The sequence below is a fragment of the Perca flavescens genome, chromosome 17 (genome assembly GCF_004354835.1).
Source record: "Perca flavescens isolate YP-PL-M2 chromosome 17, PFLA_1.0, whole genome shotgun sequence".
Taxonomy (NCBI): Eukaryota; Metazoa; Chordata; class Actinopteri; order Perciformes; family Percidae; genus Perca; species Perca flavescens.
In genome coordinates, this window is record NC_041347.1 from 25,737,708 (window position 1) to 25,760,044 (window position 22,337).

At 40.7% G+C, this 22,337-nt stretch overlaps 1 protein-coding gene across 1 annotated transcript in view; it reads left to right on the top strand.

Annotated features, from left to right (window-relative positions):
* Positions 1-22,337, top strand: part of slc8a1b (solute carrier family 8 member 1b) — a 142,593-nt gene that overhangs the window by 103,505 nt on the left and 16,751 nt on the right. The window contains exons 5-7 of the mRNA XM_028604075.1: positions 1,851-1,960; positions 14,507-14,652; positions 17,813-17,912. Coding sequence (XP_028459876.1) covers positions 1,851-1,960; positions 14,507-14,652; positions 17,813-17,912 — 356 coding nt within the window. The remainder of the gene's footprint in view (positions 1-1,850; positions 1,961-14,506; positions 14,653-17,812; positions 17,913-22,337) is intronic.

Here is a 22,337-nt window from a genome sequence, read left to right on the forward strand (position 1 = left end):
TGAGGCCAAGTGCCACAATAAATACACACAGTCAAACACACACTCTCTCCATACCGAGTCTTACTGGAGCATTTGGTTGGCTTCAGAGAAAGAAATCATTGGCTTGTATTTGTTCATCGACATTACGCCGTTACAGTTTACAGGCTGATTTATTTACTGTACGGTTTAGATGGAGAATGATAGCAGAACATAAATATCTAAAAGTGAGAAAGATGAGACTTTGGCTCGCGGCACCGATTTTTTTTAACATTTTGGCTTAAATCACAAACCAGAGCTGGTAAGACTGGCATCTTTACTGTGCCGTGTAGGGTGTTAATTGAAGGTGTTAATTGCAGAAGCAGACATTTCCTACTGTTTAAAATAATCACTCCTTCATTGTTATTTTCCTGCTCAGTCTTTCCTTTTTATTGCATCTGGACTTGGATGAGTTTTTATTATTCTAATGTCTCCGATGTGTCTATATGCTGATCTGTTCAACTTTAAAGACTGCAGAACGTATTAGTTCACTTTCAATTCAGCCAGAAATGTGAAAATAATCTACAATTAATTTGCTAAAGCACTCATTTTTAGGTATATTTTACAGGCTGGGTATTTTCCTGCAATATATTTCTGTAGATTTTGATGAAAATTCAATTGTTGGATTGGCTTAATTGGCAGTGAATCAAGGAAAAGATTACACACACGCAGGCTTCCAACAATTATCACTGCATGGGATTAGCTTGTCAAACAGTCTCGTAAAAGTGAAAAGCAATGTGTGAATAAAATACTTTAATTTGCAAACCTGCTGCTGGATCCTAAAAGCTTCTTGATTGTACAAGCCAAATTCATCATTTTGACTCATGGGTGTTCACCTGCCAAAATGACTAATAGAGTTGATAAACTCTCCAGACACTGCCAGTTTTCCTTTTGCTTTTAGCATCCAAGTGAAGAAGTTTTTTTTTCTAAAATAAAAAAAATAAAAATAAAATAAAAGCTGGTATCAGGCTTGAGCGGAATATTGAATTGAGTCTTGATCAGGGCTGCAGGCTGACAGAGTGAGGGCTTTATCAGACCAATCTTGTCAGACTAATGTGAGCTTCTCCGATACCATCCGAGATTAATCTGACATCAGATGTTATGCTTCGATTAGGTGGAAATATAACAGCCTGAAAAACAGTCACCTGATAACTAAGCTTTCTTGGAGATTTTGGCATTGAACAAAAATGTTCATGTCTTGAGTTTTAGATTCTTGTGGGAAAAACCAAACGCTGCTCTTTTCTGTTTCCTCTTGCTGTTCCACTTTCCAGTCCGTCCTTTCCTCACTTTTCTGCCTTCTCTTTTTTTCCCTCCTCGTCTCTTCCTTCCTCCCCCTTCCTCCTCCCCCTCCTCAGTAAAACCATCAAGGTGAGAATTATCGACGACGAGGAGTACGAGAAGAACAAAACCTTCTACTTAGAGATCGGAGAGCCTCGCCTGGTGGAGAGCAACGACACCAAAGGTCAGGAAGGGGCTGAGCCTCTTGAACCTTGACCCCCCCTAGACCACAAGGTGTCGGCCGCATTGCTGAGGCTGCATGTTCCCAACACATGGAGGCACACAGGAGGAGATTTTAATTTCTTTCTTGCTCATGTACCTCCTGGTGTGTCCTCACAATGACCCGTGAACATGCAGCAGGTTGTGGATCACCTCATCTCACCACATCCATTACTCCTCCTCGTGTGTGTGTGTGTGTGTGTGTGTGTGTGTGTGTGTGTGTGTGTGTGTGTGTGTGTGTGTGTGTTTTTTGTGTAAATACCTTGCCATGTTGTTTGTTTACCATGCATGCATTTACCACCTCCCTCTATGTGTGTGTACGTGTGTGTCCCATACAGGAAGACCATAACCATTAGGATCTTAGACCGGGAAGAGTACAATAAGCAGTCCTCCTTCTACGTTCTGCTTGAAACCCCCCAATGGAGACGCAGCGAGAAGGAACGGACAGGTGTGACAGCCAATCAGCACTGAGAATGTACTTAATGCGGTTTTGGGGAATTCTGAATCAACAGGCCAAAAGCACAATTAATCAATGAATTTAACTTTTTTTTATCTATCACTCATTGATACAACACGTACAAGACTAATTCACACTATAGTCACTTCATGAAAGATTTGCTAATGCAGTCGCTGTGTTGTTGCTTTTCCCGCCAGAAGAATAATAATATGGCTGTGCAGATAATAAGTGTGTCCCAATTCTATACTACATACTAATGCTGCGCAGGTTTTGAGTTTATAGTGTGTTCACACTGTTACCCTGATTTTGAGTGTTTGTGGACACTATTCCACCACAATGCATTGCACAAAGGAAATGGAGGAGCTTGTATAGAAATGTGACAAAGTGAAGAGCACTATCTACAGAAACCAATACTTTAACAACAGAAAATACCCTGGAAACACAGTAAGGCCATACTTTTGATTTGACATGTGATCTCTGGGAAGTGCAACACAGAAATGCCAAAAAATGGGGACAATGAAAAGAGACAAGGACATTTACTGGTTAGAGGACATCACAGAGTAGGTGTTCTAATCATCTCAGTGGATTTTTTGCAATTTGAATCATATTTATTTTATGGAAAGCCTAATATAATAGCCTAGACAAGAGCACTTTAAAGTTGGCAAGAAAAAAAAGCACTTTACACCTGGCAACGTTACAAGGCATAAAATCGAAGCAGCAGTTACACTTATATTGCACATATTCCTAAAGTGACAAAATGCAGAGCTGCTCCCTAATCGCTTATGTTTTAACAGGCCTGTTGATTTGGGATTCAGGTTGAACACCCACAGGAGCGATTCTGCTGCCCCCTTCTTTATTCCTGCCCTTTTGTCTACTTTTCCTCCTCTGCTTCTCCTCAGAGGTCTGTACAGAAAAACTCAGTGGGAATCACACCTGTCCTCTCCTTTCTTCTCCTTTCCTTTTCCTCAGCCCTGTTCTCTGGTTTCCCCCTCATCCAGCCAAGAGCTTTTAATGCTTTGAGATCTGTTCTCTGCTGGTGTTTGAAAATGTCACGCTTTCTTGGGATTATTGGCACAGAGAAGACAAATAGAGATAGTATCCAAGAGGATGTTCACTGTGAGTATGTGAATGTGAATAGCATTCATTGGCAGCTAAGTTACCTTCATCCCACCAAAGAATGCCAAAGAATCCCCAAAGTAAGAAATCCCCTATTGTATAAATGAACACCCACAGAAATATCACACAGTGTCAATGCAGAGTTTTAGGCAAAAACATTGTTATCTTGACAAAAATGACTGCTATTACCATTATGGATATTTTACATAATAGTATCAGCACTTGCATCTGTCTGGAATATTTACTTTAAAATAGCATACCTACAGAAAAATAAAGAATAGGAAAGTTTCCACAATAGAAAGAGTTGAGGTAGCATTCAAAACACTAAAGCTATGTCTTTCACAGCGTGACAATTCTGCTACTTCCAGAGTAAAATAAACCATTGCCAAAACCCCTTTGGATTATCTGAAAAATGCATTGTCACAAAACTGACAACAGCTTAGCTTCTGAAATGTGGATGTTTTGGGGAAACTTTGTCTCCTCTCCCAAGATTAACAAATCAAATCCGTCACAAAAAGATCTTCTTTCCTAAAACACACTTCAGGTCTTTATCTCTGCTGACTTATTCTGCTTGGATAATCATTAAAGGACAATTTACTGTAAATGAAAAACATGGCCTTAGTCGTAATATAAATAGTGATAAAATGCATAAAATGTACACTGGCTTCAGTCTCATCTGAATCATGTAACAAACAAGGCTTTTACAACCGTTAAACCTACCTGTTTCTGCCACTAATGATAGTGTCACGCCGTTATGTAACATCATTGTAAGATAAAGTGTACCAATTGGTGCAATTACGACACCGTGGCGGTTATAGTTTCAGTGTGCGTGCGTGCTTGCGTGTCCTCAGCCACATGCAACATCTGTGCATCTGTTTTCCACTGTGTTTATCAGTTATCTCTTCAGAGCTACTCATCTCCCTTTCTTTCTATCACCATCTAATGTAATATAGAGTTGTAAAAACACAGCCGCTTTCCCACTTGTTAGTTATTGCCTTTCAAACACACACAAACAAAGTGCATTTATAAATCATTTCAACATTAACCTAATTAGCAGTTTATGTTCATAAAGGAAAGTTAAATGTTAGTGTGTTAACTGAAAGCAAATGCATGTTAATGGGAGCTGGAAACAGGATGTATTTTGAGGTAAATCAGCCCAGCTCAGTGTTTTCAAGTTGTTGTCTAAAGAAGAATGTATGCCCTTAAACTCTAATGGGTACACTCATTAAATGATGCTCTATCTCTGTCACAAACACACACACACACACACACACACACACACACACACACACACACACACACACAGAGCCAGAGAGCAGTGCTATCAGTTCGTGGATGGCAGCGTGCGTTTACCAGGCATCAGCAGTGTTTATAGTGATGAGGGGATCAAAGACAAGGGCTGGATATCGCATTATCACAGTCAGTAGATCAAACACACCTCCGGGATACACAGAGACATACACATACAAACACATGCTGATATACACACACTCATGGTTTAGGGCCTGCAGTGGGTTTGTGTTTAATGAGTGTGTTTTATGAGCTGATGCGGTGGTTCTCTCTGTGCTAAATTGGCCTTACGCAGATCTTTATGGCCTCGGACTGCGTGTGTGTATGCACACATAGGCTTATCATTATGTACTTTCTTTTGTGTATACACGTGTCTCTATCGCCTGTATGTGTGTGTGTTCGAGATAGACCCTTGCCAGTCCAGAGTCTTGTATTTGGGGGGTAAAAAGCTGTGGCGCAAAAATTTCGACGTATATATTTAAAATCAGGAGGTTTTGCAGTCTCCTCACGGCTAATCATTAAAAGTAATGCATCAAAACTGCTTGCAAAACATCATTCCATGTTTCCCCCTCATAATATTACTAAGCAACACAAGCTAATCATGTGCTTACAGTCTACATTCATACTGTATATGAGGTAATAATTCTTACTACTGGACAGGCATATTTCATCTATATTACATATTTGCATTTTGTAGCAGAGACATAATGTCGGTGTTCCAACTGAGATTTCTAGATGAACTCTTCTCACACAGCGAGACTGGAATTTAAAATTGATTTTCTCAATGCATTTTGGCACAACCCCATATGTTTTAAATAGGCTTTTAAGCATCCTGCCCCAGAGACCGCAGCTGACAACCCACCAAATCAGGCACGATCACTCTCTAATGTTGATTAATGGGTGAATTGTGCCTTCAGATATAAATTCCAGAAAACAGCTTTAACATTCAGGGGTGTACGAGTGAAAGAACATAGTGAGCTTTTCTTATTAGAAGTTCCTGTTTCATCTTCAATCAAACCGGCGCCTCATAAGGGAAGTGCCTCAAAGCCAGAGATAAAAGCCTGTTATTCTTTTCCTTTTTTGCTGTTGTTGTTTCATTTACTTTTTCTTTTTTTTTTTTTTCGCCGTAAGCAACAAAGGTTGAAAGGATTAATGTACTGCCTAAACAAGCACCGGATCTGACATATGCTATGACGAGCTACACAAGGTACAGTCGGAAAGAAGGGGAGGTAAACAGTGTAGTTCAGTCATCTCTCTTGTAGCTGTTTGACTTTACCGATTGCAGTGCTGAATGGACAGTTGAGGGTTGCTGCTGTTTATGTATAATGCAGCTTAAAATTCACATTTCCATTATCTAAAACAGAAGGGTATAGGGCTTTTTTGTAAAGTACTTTACTCTTAAAAGCTTACATTTTGAGATGGGATAATGGCCAATTAGCCTCTTAGTCATCTCACCTATACTTTGATGAAAACGCACCTACCAAAATCAGCTTTAAAGGAACACGCCGACTTATTGGGACTTTAGCTTATTCACCGTATCCCCCAGAGTTAGATAAGTCCATACATACCCTTCTCATCTCTGTGCGTGTCTGCATGTCGTAACTCTGTCTGACGCACCCCCCGCTAGCCTAGCTTAGCACAGATCCTGGAGGTAACCAGCTCCATCTAGCCTACTCCTCCCAATAAGTGACAAAATAACGCCAACATTTTCCTATTTACATCTTGTGATTTGTATAGTCACAGCGTGTACAAATAACGAGGTCACATGAGACGCAGCCATCTTCTAACCGTATATAAACTGGGAACTATATTCTCAGAAGGCGGAGCACTGCTACTTGGGCGGAGTGATTAGCCAAACACTTGAAAAGCACCGTTGTTACTCTCTGCTCCTCACCACGGGGCTTCTTGTGTGCTGCGAGCAAATCAGTCCACCCAAGTAGCAGAAGTAGCAGTGCTTTGCCCTCTGATAATATAGGTCCCAGTTTATATACGGTTAGAAGATGGATGTGTCTCATGTGACCTTGTTATTTGTACCCGCTGTGACTATACATACCACAAGATGTAAATAGGAAAATGTTGGCGTTATTTTGTCACTTATTGGTAGCAGTAGGCTAGTTGGAGCCGGTTAGCTCCAGGATCTGTGCTAAGCTAGGCTAGCGGTGGGTGCGCCAGACAGAGTTACGACACGCACGGAGATGAGAAGGGTATGTATGGACTTATCTAACTCTGGGGGAATACGGTGAATAAGCCGAAGTCCCAATAAGTCGCCATGTTCCTTTTAAGCAGTGTGATTTGTTTTAGCCTCATCACCATAACTTCCACTGGACACAAAGTAGTCCCTGATGGGTCAGTGTGTGATAATATATTTATCCTTTTAATAAACTGTACCTTTTCTCCATAATCTGCGTCCCCACAAATAGTCCAGCAGCTGCTAATAGTTCTCCTTTCTTCAAGAGAGAAAGAAGAGGCTTGCCATTTACTTTTCCATTAACCTATTTCATCCTGTTCTATTTCTGGGAGAGTTTTTTGTCATGTCCTAGAGTGACTTTCAACAACCTCTCGAGAGCAGGTGTGAACTTGTTTTCAGCTTTGGTTTGTTTGGGCAGGTGGAGCCAGATATTTATGCTGCTTTCATGTGCTCCTCGGATGGTCCCATTCCTGCGTTGGGAAGTTGTTCTTTCAACTTCGGTGCGTTCATAAGCTTTAAGTCGTAATGTGGAAAAAAACATGGACACTACAAAGAAGATGTGTTGTATTTTTTTGCTCACATTAATAGCTGTTTCCAGTATTTATTTCCAGTTTGAAGCTTTATATTATTGATTGCACCAGTAACCTCTAAAATTCTGCTTTATCTTGTTATCAGGGTTGATGCTAATAAATAACTTTTCTTACTAATTTAGGTCACTCTACGTGGACAGTTGCAACTTAATACCATAATAATAATAATTACATGTAAGCAAAAAATTATATGCAATATGTGAATTAATACAAGGGTTCTTGCCATCAACCCAACATTTACTTTCGTTTGCCATGTTACTGTAGCCTAGAAATCTAGACGCATCCTAGCGGCAGCAAATTTAATTTGCAGCCAGGTCTAGGCACTCTCCGTTGGCTTGCGAGCTGGAAAAACCAAACTCTGGTCAGGCCAATCACATCGTGTATAGAGTCGGTGGGCGGGCTTATGGCTGCTGCTGCTGCTGCTGCTGTGTAATATTACAACAATTCAGCAAGTGGTGTACCAAAAATTCCATCAACTTTTTGAGTTGTTGTTCCAACTTGAGGGGGCGTTCACGCAAATGTTCCCAGTCGGCTAGTCATTTTTCCGATTATTACCACACCACATGTATATATTTGGTGGATTATTCTTTTTTTAAAGAAATAGAATGCGTCTCTGACTCTAAAGGTGTTTTTGGTGATCACAATAGGACATTTTTTTCTGGAGGTAAAAGCTAGATTCCCTGGAGGCTTTAGAAGTTTCCAGATGACCCTGTGATATTGCAGGTTTTTGAGGAGCCTCAGGACAGCGGGAGGCAGAGGAGAGTTCACTGCAGCCTGTGACCCTCCGTCAGTCATCCGGGTGGGAGAAAGTGCAGCGTGAGGAAGGAACAGTGCTGAGAGGGAAACCAGCTGAAAACACACGCGCCCTGCAGAGGGTGATGACCCCATGTCCTAACAATATCACAGTATCAAACATGCGTGGACACACACAACTCATAGAGTAACATACATGTGACCACACAGATGCATACACACACACGTTAATGTGTGTTTATATATATGTAGAAGCTTTTGTCTGACAGCAATGTCCTCTAATCATCCTTTTTGTAATCCTTACTATGCCCTGTGTGTGTGTGTGTGTGTGTGTGTGTGTGTGTGTGTGTGTGTGTGTGTGTGTGTGTGTGTGTGTGTGTGAGCAGTGTGTGTGAGCAGTGTATGTGAGCAGTGTGTGTTCAGTCATGCAACAATACATGACATCATTATTAACCCTGGCATGAGTTAAGACATGTGCCAAAACAACATAAATTAATTGGAGACATGATTATTTGTTTATCATGCCTGTTTGTGTGTGTGTGTGTGTGTGTGTGTGTGTGTGTGTGTGTGTGTGTGTGTGTGTGTGTGTGTGTGTGTGTGTGTGTGTGTGTGTGTGTGTGTGTGTGTGTGTTCACCAGGGTCTCTCCATGTTTAGTTAAATCATCAGTAGGTACATTCATACAAACTCACTGAACCCTCTGTCATAATAGTAAACATCATTAGATATTCATTTTAATGAGGTGTTTACTGTCCACGTATTATTAATGATGTCATTAACAGATCACCAAACAATCTAAATGAATTTATTTGCATCTTTATTACAGTGAGTAACATTTACATTAGCAATGATAGATGATCATTGGAAATTAATTATTACTATCAGTTTAATTCATTCTCACAGTATTTTAAGTGTAAAGAAACAAGTAGATGATGGCACAGAATATTCAAGACAGTTCATCATCCACCTCATCAGCATCATCATCCTCCCATTCTCGATCTCAGCTTCCTACTCTTTTTTTTGCTTATCCATCTCCTGTAAATCACAATCTTCCCTTCTTCTTCCTCCTCCCATTCTACACTCTCCTCAACATCTTCATCCCTCCACTCCTCTGCCTTCTGCTCCTCTTCATCATTCTGTCACTTATTTCTCTGTCTCCTCTTCTTCTTCACATGCTTCTCAACTTTCTCTTCATCCACCTCTTCATTTTCATCCTCTGCATTCTTCTCCTCTCTTACTTCCACTTCCTGCTTTCTTCTCGCCTTTCTTGTCTTCCGCATCCATCACTTCCTCACCATCCATTTTAATCCTTTTGCCTTATTTCTTGTTCCTCCTCCTCTTTCGCTCTCCCCATCGTCCTCCTAACTACCTTCTTCTGTTCTCATTGTATATCCCTAACCCTTATCTACCACCTTCCTTCTGAACTATAGTCTTCACCCCCTTTTCTTCTACATTCCATCTCCCTTTCCTCCTTCCCTCCTTTAGTTAAAAGTTCCATTTGTTTTTCTCCACTACTCCTTTTCTTCTCCTCCTATGGGACTCTCCAAAAGTGTGACAGAGTAACAGCTCCTTCTTCCTCCTCCTTGCCTTCTCCCCTGCTGTACTGTTAATCCCATCAAAGACTGTGTCTTCTCCTGTCTTCTTTCTCCTTCCATCTGCTCATCTCCTCTTTGACACTGCACAGAAGTTTCTCCCCTCTGCTCCTCCTTTTGACTTTATATGTTGACAGTTTGCAAAGATACCTCCCCTCCCCTCTTACTCTCCCCTCTTCTTCTGCCTCCTCTGACAGAACCTGAATCCATCAAACATGACAGAGTGTAAAAATCCTCTCTTCGCCTCTCCACTCTGTCGATTTTTCGTTCTTCCTTTCGTCTTTACCCCTTTTCTTCCACCTCTCATTCTGTCCTTCGTCCTCTCCCTGTCGTCTCCCATCACTTCTGTTGAACTAGGGACTCTAACTCTATCAAAGCATGACAACGTGTGAAAGCCCACATACACACTACAAACACACACACACACATGCTACCTCTTGTCAGCACATATTGACCTATGTGTCATCCAGATAAAGAGAGATACAAACTTCCGAAATGAAAAAAGCTAAAAATAAATATTCAATTTTATTAATATATCATTATTTAATCAAAAATGTATCAGTACATTTTGTTGTGTTCAAATGCAAAATGAGCACCATGCTGTAAAAGTTAAATCTTTTAAAACACTCATGATTTCAATGCATCAAACTAAATTTTATAAATTATAAAAGAAGAACGGGGTTGGGATTAGGAAAAGACTAAAGCCACGGTTGGGTCTAGGAAACGTGACGCGGGACACGATCCCCGATCTCCTGGGTGACAGTCCTGTGTTTGACCCATCCTCCACCCCGACCAATCCCCCCTACGTGGCCAAACGGCGTTGATAAACACGCAAAAAAAGCGAGTATGCGTCTTCATAACACGCCAAAATAGCATATGAATTGGTGTGCCATACATACGCCACTTCATGAGATCAGTCTGTCACACGGACAAATGATGTACGTCATTCCTCAAACCCGTACGGTGTTTGGTGAAAGTGCTTTTAAAGTTTTTGCTCCGTCATCTTGGTGTGAGCTACAAAGTCACCTTAATCTAGATTTTTTTATTAGCATGGAAGATTTAAAAAAATAAGATAAAGGACTTCCTGACCACTGAATGCACATTTCTTTAGGGTTTAATGTAATTTGTCTGTTTTTTATTATGTCAGTTGTTTGCTGTTTGTTACTGTATTTTGAAACTTTGATGCTGCTGCCTTGGCCAGGATTCTGAATCTCAATGGGACTATTTCCTGGTTAAATAAAGGTTAAATAAAATAAAAAATAAAGATCATAATCCTCTTGCGAGGCTTGGTGGCAGGCAAAGTAGATTATGAGAGGTGCTCTTAAATTTAAAAAGGACTAACGGCACTATGTGGAGAAAGATGGTACCATTTGGCCCCACATGGACTCATCAGCAGTATTCATTTGACAGCTATGTTGTAAAGTTGCTCTGACAGGTCGCAGAAGCTCATTTTAATTAAAACTATATGAGGAAAGAAGGAATTAGGGAGGATGAATACAAATTGGAGGTTTTAATACCAAGAAGCAGAGACAAAGAGGATAAAATGACAGAAGGTAGATCAAAAGGAAAATAAAGATTAAGGAAGCAGGAGAAGGGGTTAGAAACTGTTATGTAACAAAGAGGCAGCTATTTGGGGATAGGGCAGAGGTTGATTAAGTCCTGCTTATATTGTTTTGTGCTGCCTATTTAAAGATACAGTACACACATTTATTTGGAGTAAAAATAGAGAAAAAAATGCCCGATTTGAAAGTAAAATTTTATGACTGAATTCCCAGTGTATTCAGACATTTAAGAAATATTTTGTTGTATGTGATTTGGCCGTAAGGCTCATGTAGTTGTATTTAATTGAATTGAGCTTCAAAGGAGCAGAGAGGACACTAGAGGGAGAAAAAAATCAAAATGATAAATGGTGCAGACAGCAGCTTTGACAGGAAGCAGCATCTTACCCTGCAATTTTTAACCTCTGTCAGGTCCATTTACACACACACACACACACAAACACACAAACACACACAGGGAGTGTATCTAACAAGGATACTGCCTGCTCATGTTCATCCCACATAAGGTTGAGTAGGCTGTTAATTGAGTTCATTAAATCACCATTACATGGGTGTCTGTGGGTGTGTGTTGTTGTTGTTGTTGTTGTGTGTGTGTGTGTGTGTGTGTGTGTGTGTGTGTGTGTGTGTGTGTGTGTGTGTGTGTGTGTGTGTGTGTGTGTGTGTGTGTGTGTGTGTGTGTGTGTGTGCAACTATGAAGGGCATTTGAGAGCTTTTCAGATACATTTTCATTAACAAATAATTCAACACATTTGATGAACTTTCATGGTTTGGCTGGTTTGAGACTAACAATTACAGTCAAGTTTTCTCTCAAACCACTGGAATTACAATATTCTGAAAGATTGTTATGGAACATTTGCCCAACGCCACCAAAAATAAAGGGCCTACCACAGCTTTAAGCATAAACCAAAATACACAATTTCTCTCTTTTGGGTATGGACATTTTCTTAAAGGAGAGGACATGTGATTTACGGAGCATGACATGTGTACTGTAGCAGAGAGAAAAAAACATGCAAATTCATTTCATTTGGACTTTAAGTGTTATTGTATTTTGACATAAACAATGTCACCCCTGAGTCAGGTTCTGTTTGTGCCTGGGAGGCTTTGGTTTCTGCTCTTCTTGCCTTCAGCTTGTGTGCTCTATGAACATGCAGGGAGACACAATGCCAAACGGTGCTTCTTGCTTTTGATGGAGTAAAAGTTTGACGAAAGTGCTCCTGGCAGAAATGTGCATGCATGTGTGTGCAAGTGAGCTCTAAGGCTCCGTTCACACCACAAGTCTTAATGCCTGATTCTGATTTTTTGCTCAGATCTGATTTTTTGTTTAGCTGTTCACATTACCTTTTAAAATGTGGCCTATATCAGATTCCAGTGTGAACTGTTCGCGGTTTTGAAATGACCTGCATGCGCAAAAGAACAATAAGATGACATCAGACGCAGCAGCTGTTGCACTAAAGTTAGGGAGGTTATGGAGGAAGTCAGCATTTTTATTTATTATTCAGCTTTTATTTTTTTATTTTGTATTAAAATGTTTGTGTAATGGCAGCAATAACATCAATGTGCAGGTGCTGAGGAGGAGAAGACTGAAGAGAAAGAGAGACAAATTTGCGGGGTTATGGCTGCAGCTTCACTACAGAGGTCTGTGTGACCGGACGGGCAATTTGCACGTCAGGACCGCTACGGGCCTCCACCACTCTGGCTTCGCCCTCGCACACGCTCCACCTCCCCGGCGGTGCGGCAACTCGGGCCGGTGGTGCGCTCGACCCCGAGGGACCGGGATCCACCTCAGCCGGCGCACGCCGGCTTTCACTTTCATTGCACCACGGGGCGACCCCAATCTGCGAGCGCGTTAAACTCCTTGGTCCGTGTTTACAAGCGGGTCGGGGGGGGGTGGGCGTCACCTTTCCGAACCCCGCCCTGGCGATGCGACGCGCGGTTGGGTAACAATGAGGACAGTCCGCCCCGGTTAAAAGCCGCACTGGAAGCAGGGGGCCCCGCCCCTCCCCGCGGGGAGAGAGGGCGCAGCGAGGGTTTTTGAGGTAAAAGTCACATCAAATCCGCCTTGGCTGTTCACACTGCGGTCGCATTGAAAAAAATCAGATCTGGGTCAGATGTAGAAGTGGCCTGAATCTGATCTGAAAAAATCAGATCTGGGCTAGATTTGATACATGAAGAAGCCTGACCTGGTCACTTGACCCCAAAAAAATTTCAAATCGGATTTGGGCCACTTTGGCCTGCAGTCTGAACGTAGCCTAAGCTCCATGCTGTAACTCAACTGAGGGGAACAAATGATCAATGAGCTGATGCATTCCCACAATGTACTGCACTATAATGGAAGGCAATAGCATGGATAACCGTCCCCCACCCCCCATGGAAAATTTGATCATGGCCTTTCTCTCTCTTTCCCTTTCTTTGTATCTCTCTCTCTCTCTCTCTCTATCTCTCTATCTCTATCTCTCTCTCTCTATCTCTCTCTCTCTCTCTCTCTTTGACCCTAGCAGTGAGCTCAGGCTCTACTATGAATCTCAATTACTGATACACACCATAAGGAAAAGGGGAAAAGAAGAAAAGGGAAAAGAGAGGGGGTTGTGTGTGAGAAACCGAGAGACAGAGCTAATGAGACGATAGAGGAACTGGAAGTATATTTTCATTTAGTAATGCAACCGTAACTTTTAAACAGTGTAAACCAAATTGTAATTGAAACCACAGACACATAGATATTAAGGCAACACAAAGGTGGATAATAATGGGCCGAAATTGAGAATCCCTGATTTGAATTGTTCACTTTACTTCAAAGAATTTTCATACTAGTAAGGGAAGCTGTTAAAAGCTACCAATTCATTCAGCGACAATGATGATTCAGTCAGTTCAGTTTGAAGTTTCAGTGTTGAAGATTTGTCCGTACATGTAAATTTTTCTGATGGCGAAGATGTTGCAAAAAAAAGTGACCTGGTGTCTGAGACGCTAATGGTTTCGTTGATTGAATAAAGAAAGAGCCCTTTTCATATCGCCAATGTACTCCAGAGGTTTAAAGAGTTACAGTGCTGTAAGCGTCAACATTTTTAATACAAATGTCTCAGGGGCCACTAGTCCGACTTTGTGGCAATTACATATTAACGTATATAGGAATGTCACAAGGTGTATCTGCATCTCTTGGGTACTGTTGGGTATTGCACCATTTTCTTTTATAACTACTTTTTCAGGCTGGACACCTTGTAGGCCTAGGCTTTATTTGTTCTGTCTGTCCAATCATTCCCCAATATTTACAACATTATCAACACGGACTGTTTTATATGTTTTAACTTTCTAACTATTTATTTGTTTGTTGTCATCTATGTACTCAGGACTCCCTGGAAAGCAGTATTGATACTAAGTGGATTATCCGCTGTTGAAATAAAATAAAGAAAATGCTGTTCTAACACTGCCATTGGTTTTTGTCTTGTGGTGTTTTCAGAGGAACAGCTGAAGGAAGAGAAGGAGGAAGAAGAGGCCCTGACGGGAAAGGATGAAGAGGATCAGCGCATTGCTGATATGGGCCGTCCCATGCTGGGAGACCACGTCAAACTGGAGATCATCATAGAGGAATCATATGAGTTCAAGGTAAGGCAGGGAGTGTGTTTGTGTGTGTATGTGGTTAAATAAATGAAAGTTTTTTAGATTATCAATCTGGCAGAGATGGCAGGAGCAAATGTTTTAATGTGCAGTCTGATTCACTTTCGATACAAAAAAAATAACAAAAAACCTGGCTCCAGTGTTTCCAATGTTTTCTATTAACTGCCACCAAATCAAATGACCTCACACATGAATCTGAAATGTGACTGATTCACGACGACTTGCACTCCATCCAGTTTCTGTTTTGATAACAGGTCTTACACACAACCTTAAAAGTACACTGTGTAGTGTTTAAAGTATTTTATTAGCTAAATTCAATGTCTTCATTCATAATTATATCCTCATTGGTGTAAAATTACCTCGTAAACAAAGAATTTCTTATCTGTATTTACATTGGACGGGCAAGTCCAAGGAGGCTTCCATGTCGTTCCACCATTTTGAAAAACTATATTCGCTGAGAAGGACATAAATCCTACCTGTCTAGCTAATCCACAACGCGTTTTTGTTCAGAGCCAGTGTCAAGTTACTGAAACCAGCTGAAACGGAGAAAGAGATCACTGAGAGGCGCGTGCCACTGCCCCGGCAAATTTGAAAGCCTGCATTGCACTTTAGTTCATAATGGAGAATCCTACTTATGCCGAAGCCACAGGAAAAGGAATCCTCGTCGCCAAAAAAGCAAAAATTGGAAGACATGTTATCATAACTTCTTGGTACATAACAGCTACCGTAGTTGCAACACGCATTTGAAAAAGCGAGGCGCTAGAGAGCACTATTCGTTTGAATGCAAAATACAATTTCACCGCTAGATTGGAGAAATTCCTACACAGTGTACCTTTAAACAATCATTAGTGGGGCTAAAAACACTGAGACATCACTACAAGGACATTCAACAACTGACGCATACTGTAGTAAAACTGGTTTTAATTGCAGTGGTCACAGCAATATTTAATAGTTACCGATTATATATATGTTATGTATATGTTACTGTAATAAAAGACACACACACACACACACACACACACACACACACACACATATGCACACAAAAACAACAATATTACCCTCACAAACCGTTCCAATACATGTACAGGAAATAATTGTGTGGTCATTGCAGCCCCTCCTGACCCAGAAAACAATCATATGGGTCGATTATGCAAGCAGCTCACAATAACCAACAATAACGTTTCTTGTTAGGCGGCGACCTCTCGTGGCTGTAGTAATTATCACGAAAACAAATGAGGAGGCGAGGTGACAAAGTATAAGAGCGTTATCAGTAGACAGGTAGGTGAGGTGGATAGGTTTACAATCACATAATTAAACCGCCACCCGTGTGACAGTAAATAGAACGATCGTATGTGTTGTTTTTGGAAGTCTTTGGAAATGGACATATAATGTTGTTTAGGCATGAGGATGTGTTGCAGCATCATTGTGTGTGCATCCTTTCTTGCTCTCACTCTCCCACGCATACTCTTAAGACAAGCGTGGATGCGTGGATGTAATTACCATCCAAATTTTTGTGTGTGTGTGTGTGTGTGTGTGTGTGTACACTAATGCATGTTCTTTGCTGCCACTCCGACACCCAGTAATAGCTTGCCACTTGACAGGATGCTAAACTTTGTCAAGTAGTTTTGTACTGGAGCATGGAACCGGATCCTATAGTTATCTGAAGTACTTCCCATTGGCAGATGGTGGAGTACAACAGCGTGAGAGTGTCTGACATAACAGATCGAAGGAGAAAAAGAAAAGCTGCATCAATGGAAAGTTTACTTGGAAGTTGAAGGTTTCCTATCAAATCTAAGTGAATTTCATTCAAACAATATAACTACTAAATAAATGAAAAGTATCAACAACAAATAAATCAGACAAATATAAAACTGAGTGACAGCAATTGTCAATGTCACTAATATGAGCGTGAAAGAGAGATTTATCACAGTGCAATGAATTTTGGGTCAACATCAAGTCATTTGTTGCCCTCAGCTGGATCATCACTGCGGTTTATAGCGCCACATACTGGTGACAGAAACTTCAGATATCTTCATTTACCCGCTGTAAGAGTTGCACGTGTGTCCACTTCTGTGGAGTCCCATGCACAAAGATACATAACGACATATGTGATCCACAACAATCCAGCTGAGTCAAAAGTAATGATCTGAGGGAGGAAATGAGAATGGAAGCAAGGGAGGTAAAAATATCAGCTTTACGCAGAATGAGAAAGAAGGTATTACGAAAACCTAGCCGGGTATGGTTAAATAAACACTTCACATTCAATAGGCGGAGTTGTGTGTGTCCACAGCAGCAGCGAGGCACTATAGACACCCCTAAGCTCCATTCACCACAATTAGTATCCCAGTTTCCCTCTGAAGTGGAGAAAAAGGTAAATAGCAATCCCCACTGCTCCGCTAATTAGTTTGTGTGTGTGTGTGTGTGTGTGTGTGTGTGTGTGTGTGTGTGTGTGTCTGTCTGTACGTGTCTGTACGTGTCTGTGCGTGTTTTTGTGTGTGTGTGAGTGTTCATGTGTTATCTCATTATGCCACAGTGTCCTCCTTTTGAAGAAATCAACAAAGAAATATAAAGACTAGGAAGGAAAGAGACAAGGGAGGAAGGACAGAGCGAAGGGTTAGGGTTAAAGAAAGAAAGAAAGAAAGAAAGAAAGAAAGAAAGAAAGAAAGAAAGGGTGTGTGCAGAAGCAAAGAAATCTACAGCAGATAGGCAAAATTGTTTTGCATATATATTGTAAAGTCCTATGTAAAGATGTGTGAAACGTTAAATGATTGATGAAATGAATGCGTTCTTTACCCCAAAACCTAGTCCCACGAGAAGTCTGTTGTTACATAGGCCTACTCGTGCTGTCCAGCCAAACATTGTTCAAATCCACGGAACTTTATTTCAAATTCTATTGAAGATGCCAGGGTGTTTATATGTATGCCCGAATTTTCCATTTCATGGAAAGGTAAAGATAAACACTGTCTGTCACTCCTGTCACCAGAAAATCTGAAAACCTTTGCATTTGCTCTGAAAGGATAGTGCCAGATTTCCGTTTTATGGAGTAAAGCAGTCTAACAACTTTTGCAAATTAGTGTTTTATGAAATTATGTTGCATCCGGCTGGTGTCGCACCATCTAATTATTATTTCTCTGTCCTTTGGCAGAACACAGTGGACAAGCTGATAAAGAAGACCAACCTGGCTCTGCTGGTAGGAACCAACAGCTGGAGAGACCAGTTCATAGAAGCCATCACTGTGAGCGCAGGTAAGGCCGTGGAGGTGTGTGTGTGTGTGTGTGTGTGTGTGTGTGTGTGTGTGTGTGTGTGTGTGTGTGTGTGTGTGTGTGTGTGTGTGTGTGTGTGTGTGTGTGTGTGTGTGTGTGTGTGTGTGTGTGTGTGTGTTTATCAATTTGATAGTTCATGCACTAAACTCTCACCAAACCTTTAATTTAACTGGGGTCATCTGAGGTGGTTTGAAGAAGCAGATGTGTGTGTGTGTGTGTGTGTGTGTGTGTGTGTGTGTGTGTGTGTGTGTGTGTGTGTGTGTGAGAGAGCGTGGCATATAAATTCTTCTTAGTATGGACAGCTGTAGTTTTATAGTATGTTGAGCTCTATGTGGTCCATTGCTGTGTGTGTTCTAACAATCAGTGTATCCAAAACTGTCAAAAATCTCATGTTGGGTGTGTGTACATGTGTGGTTCGGTACTTTAATGAAGCAGATTACATCAGATAATGGCAGTGACTGTGTATAAATAAAAAATAAATAAAATGGGGTGATTTCATGTTTCCATGGAGTCAAGTGTGTGCGTGTGTCTGTTTATGACTGGCCTGGTTTGATGGTTTGGACAGAGAAATACTGACCAGATGGGTGATTATGTTGAGAGCAATTGTGGGAGCGATTGTATGTGTTTCAGCCTCCACAATGACAGAAGAACAAGAAGTGAGTGTATGTGTTGCATATGTGGGACAAAGAGGAGTAAAGAAAGAGAGGAATAGTCAACGCTTTTATCCTGTCGCTGTCAAGATCTGTTATAAGCCACGATGATGGTAATGTTCCATGAAGAGGGAGAAAGAGAGCATACGTGTGAACAGGGAGGGATAAGGAAACGAGAGACCATATATAATGCAGAGATCGACGGAGACAGAGAGAGATTGCATGCAGTGAGAAAAAGCCACTGAGAAGCATGCACACAGTGGGAAAAAGAGAATGCATGCATAAAGAGAAATATAATGCATGGAATAAAAGAATGCATGTACGAAGACAAAGTAGGATAAAGGGAACAAGAGATAGAAAGAATTGCAACAATTGAGCTGGTGAGAGAGATAAAAACTGGCTGTAGAAAACAGAAAATAAAAGAGGAAGCATATTTTTCTGTTTCACTGCAGAATCTTCACAGTTCATTGGTTAGTAGTGGTAACTTGCCCTCTGGAGGCAGGACAGCATTACCGCAGCTCATCAATGGAAAAAATGAAGGATAAACAGAGAAAGAAATTCTTAGTAGAAAGTTTTCACTATAATACCACCGATATGTTTCTGCTTCAAAATCCCCCTCTCAGTCGAACAGTGATGAGCTTTATTTATTGTCAATCTCATTCCTTCTGGATGTACTGTACTGTTCATGCAGAAACTCCAGGAAGTTACTTCTCCCGATTGAGAAATAGTCCAATATATAACCTCCCCTCCTTTGTTTTTACAATTACAGATAAACCCATCTATGATTTCCCGTCCCTCCGTGGCGTGTCCGTGACTGATCCGTGGTCTGGCCGTAGCTGGAATAAAAAAAACTGTGATGACGTAGTGAGCTCGGGGCCTACTGGTAACGCCCTTATGCGCCTTGTGTGGAAAACCAGTTGCAATGGTTTATCTATCCACCAGGAGGAGTAGTGATTATGGACACTTACACTACTCGTCTAAAATCAGCTCAACTATTCTACTGCATGAGGGAGTGTGCCTCCTACACAGAGCCTAGGTTTATCATCATGATCATGATCAGACGGTTGTGAAAATATTATGCTGAAGCATAATGTAAAACTCTGATAGACTATAGATAGTTTTGTTTTTATGCTTTTAATGATGTAGCAAGACGGCTGTCTATTCTGTCGAATGTTGTATGAAAGTTGTCTTAAGAACTGTAGGTGTCTGTAACCGACAGATTCAACAAACGAGATTCAACATATTCATTAGAGAGCGTTAGAGCTGCTGTTAGTTGGATTTTGTTACCTTTGACAGAGATAGGTTAGCTTTTTCCACGTTTCCTGCTTTATGCTAAGCTACCTGTCTGCTGGCTGTAGCCTTACAATATATTTACCAGACAGATATGAAAGTAGCATTGGTCTTCTCATATAACTATGTTGTGTAATTTAAGTCAATTACATTTTATTTATAGTGTCAAACGATACCAGACTATATCAGGACACTAATGGAGTAGTTCTAGACCACATTCTATAACTTACATAGATCCAACACTTCCCCCAGAGCATGCATTTGGTGCAAGCGTGTGAGGAAAAACTTCCCTTTAACAGGCAGAAACATCCAACAGAAGCTGGCTCGTGGTGGGCTGCCATCCGCGGCCGTCCAATTGAGTTGTACACTACACTTTGTGTACGTTATATACTTTTAGTTTGAAAAGTTGCACCAAGTGGACAGTTGCATTGTTGCAGTTGCAGCTGATTGGATAGACAGACATCCAGCTGTGATCTTTTTTTATTGAGAACAGGAATGAGAGCATGTACTGTAAAAAGTAGAACACAATAAGATTGTAAGAAGTGTTTGTTCTTTTAGCTCAATTATTTTGTTAAAGTTAGGGCAACAGCAACTTGCGCCACTAAATAACCTCATTGCAAAGTCTGTAAACTAAGTATCAATTATTTTCTCAATTGAGTAATACTGTGCTGTTGGTTTTTTTTAACTAAACACATTTAAAACGAGCTACAGTATACTAATGTTTGATACTGTGTAATGCTCTTATTGAGATCTTTCTTCATGCCTTTTACACCAAAGAAGTCATACTGTTCTTAGCTTAAGTAAGGATTGTGTCAGATTGCAGACTAAGCCTTATTGAGTGCACAGTCCAATAAATGTAACTCACCATGACTTATGTCATCTTATCTTTGCTGATTAAACTGTAATCAGCAAAGATAAAGGCGCATTAAATAGCTTTAGGTGGCTTTATCCTTCACTATTGTCCTGACCCTATCACATTATTTTTCACTTCCTTTTCTCGATAGATAGATAGATAGATAGATTGATTGATTGATTGATTGATTGATTGATACTTTATTTGTCATTCTCACAACACGGGAGGATGAGGAGAACGAAATAAGAACTCAGGTCTCGGTACCGACCAACTACTATAGTGATTAATAAATAAATTTCACTTTACTCCATTTACAAATTAATTACTAAACATAGGAGGAAAGTTAAAGATGGAGGCACAAGGAGGAAATTAAATGCTCTAACATAAGACCAGGCCAGGGTCACCTCTTCCAGGCTTGGATCTGGTAGATTCTCCCTCATGGATGGATGGATGGATGGATGGATGGATGGATGGATGGATGGATGGATGGATGGATGGAAAATGCTTGAGATAAGAGAAGAAGAAGGTTGAAGGCAGAGGAGAATAAGAGTCAAAGGGTGAAGCTAACATAAGAGACCAGAGGATTGACGTCATTTTATGGCTTGATAACAGTGACTTAATTTACTGAAAGAAAGGAAGAAAAAAAACAATAGAAAAAGAGCAAGAAGAAGGGAGATAATAAGAATGGAGGAGTATAAAAAGTATCTAGAAGGTGGGCAAAGCAAAAGGACAATTAATCTCTTCACAAAATAAAACAAAAAACTAATGATCAGCAGACACCTGATATAGGAGAGTTTATGCTGTTATTATAACTATGCCATGTGGACACAAACATTTTACAAACTGAGCACACATATACAGTAGCCACTCACACACGGACACACTTGCACAGTAGGCCCAAATGGAGACAAGTTGTAACTTGGCGGTTCATCCCTTCAAACACACACTGCTGGTTCAAGGGTTTGAACAAGTCCAGAGCGGCTGTCGCTGATACAGTGGTGGATTTAATACAAACTGATAAGCCAGCTTTGTCTAATCTCCTCTCTCTGTTTGGTACTATTTCTTTATATCTCTCCCTCTATCATCCTGTCTTACTCTCTCTTATCTCCTTTCAAATGTATTAGATTTAAATCAAGATTAAAATCTTTTTTTACTGGAGCCTCAAATATTTCTTCTTCTTGACCGAAGACATTTAGAAATTCCCCATTGTCGCTCTCATCCTTCCTCTCTGTCTGAAGGCTCATATTAAGATCTTGATGTGTAGAAGCCCTCCAGAAATCATTTTGTCCTCATGTATGGCAAAAAAAAATGATCTCTTTGTTGCTTATCAGTTTATCAGTTTAATTAGGGGAAGATTGCAGATTTGGAACAGCTTTTCTGCTAAGATGGCAGCCATGAAAATACATTTAAAATCTGCCAAGACTTAACCTTTAGGTCATCACATCATAACAACCATTTGGCACTTACACTGCACATATGTACACACCCACATGCACACAAAATGAGACTGTGACATTCACCTCAAAGCAAGAAACCTGCATTTAGCCAGCCATTAAAGCACTCTGAAATGTCAGTGTGTGTGTGTGTGTGTGTGTGTGTGTGTGTGTGTGTGTG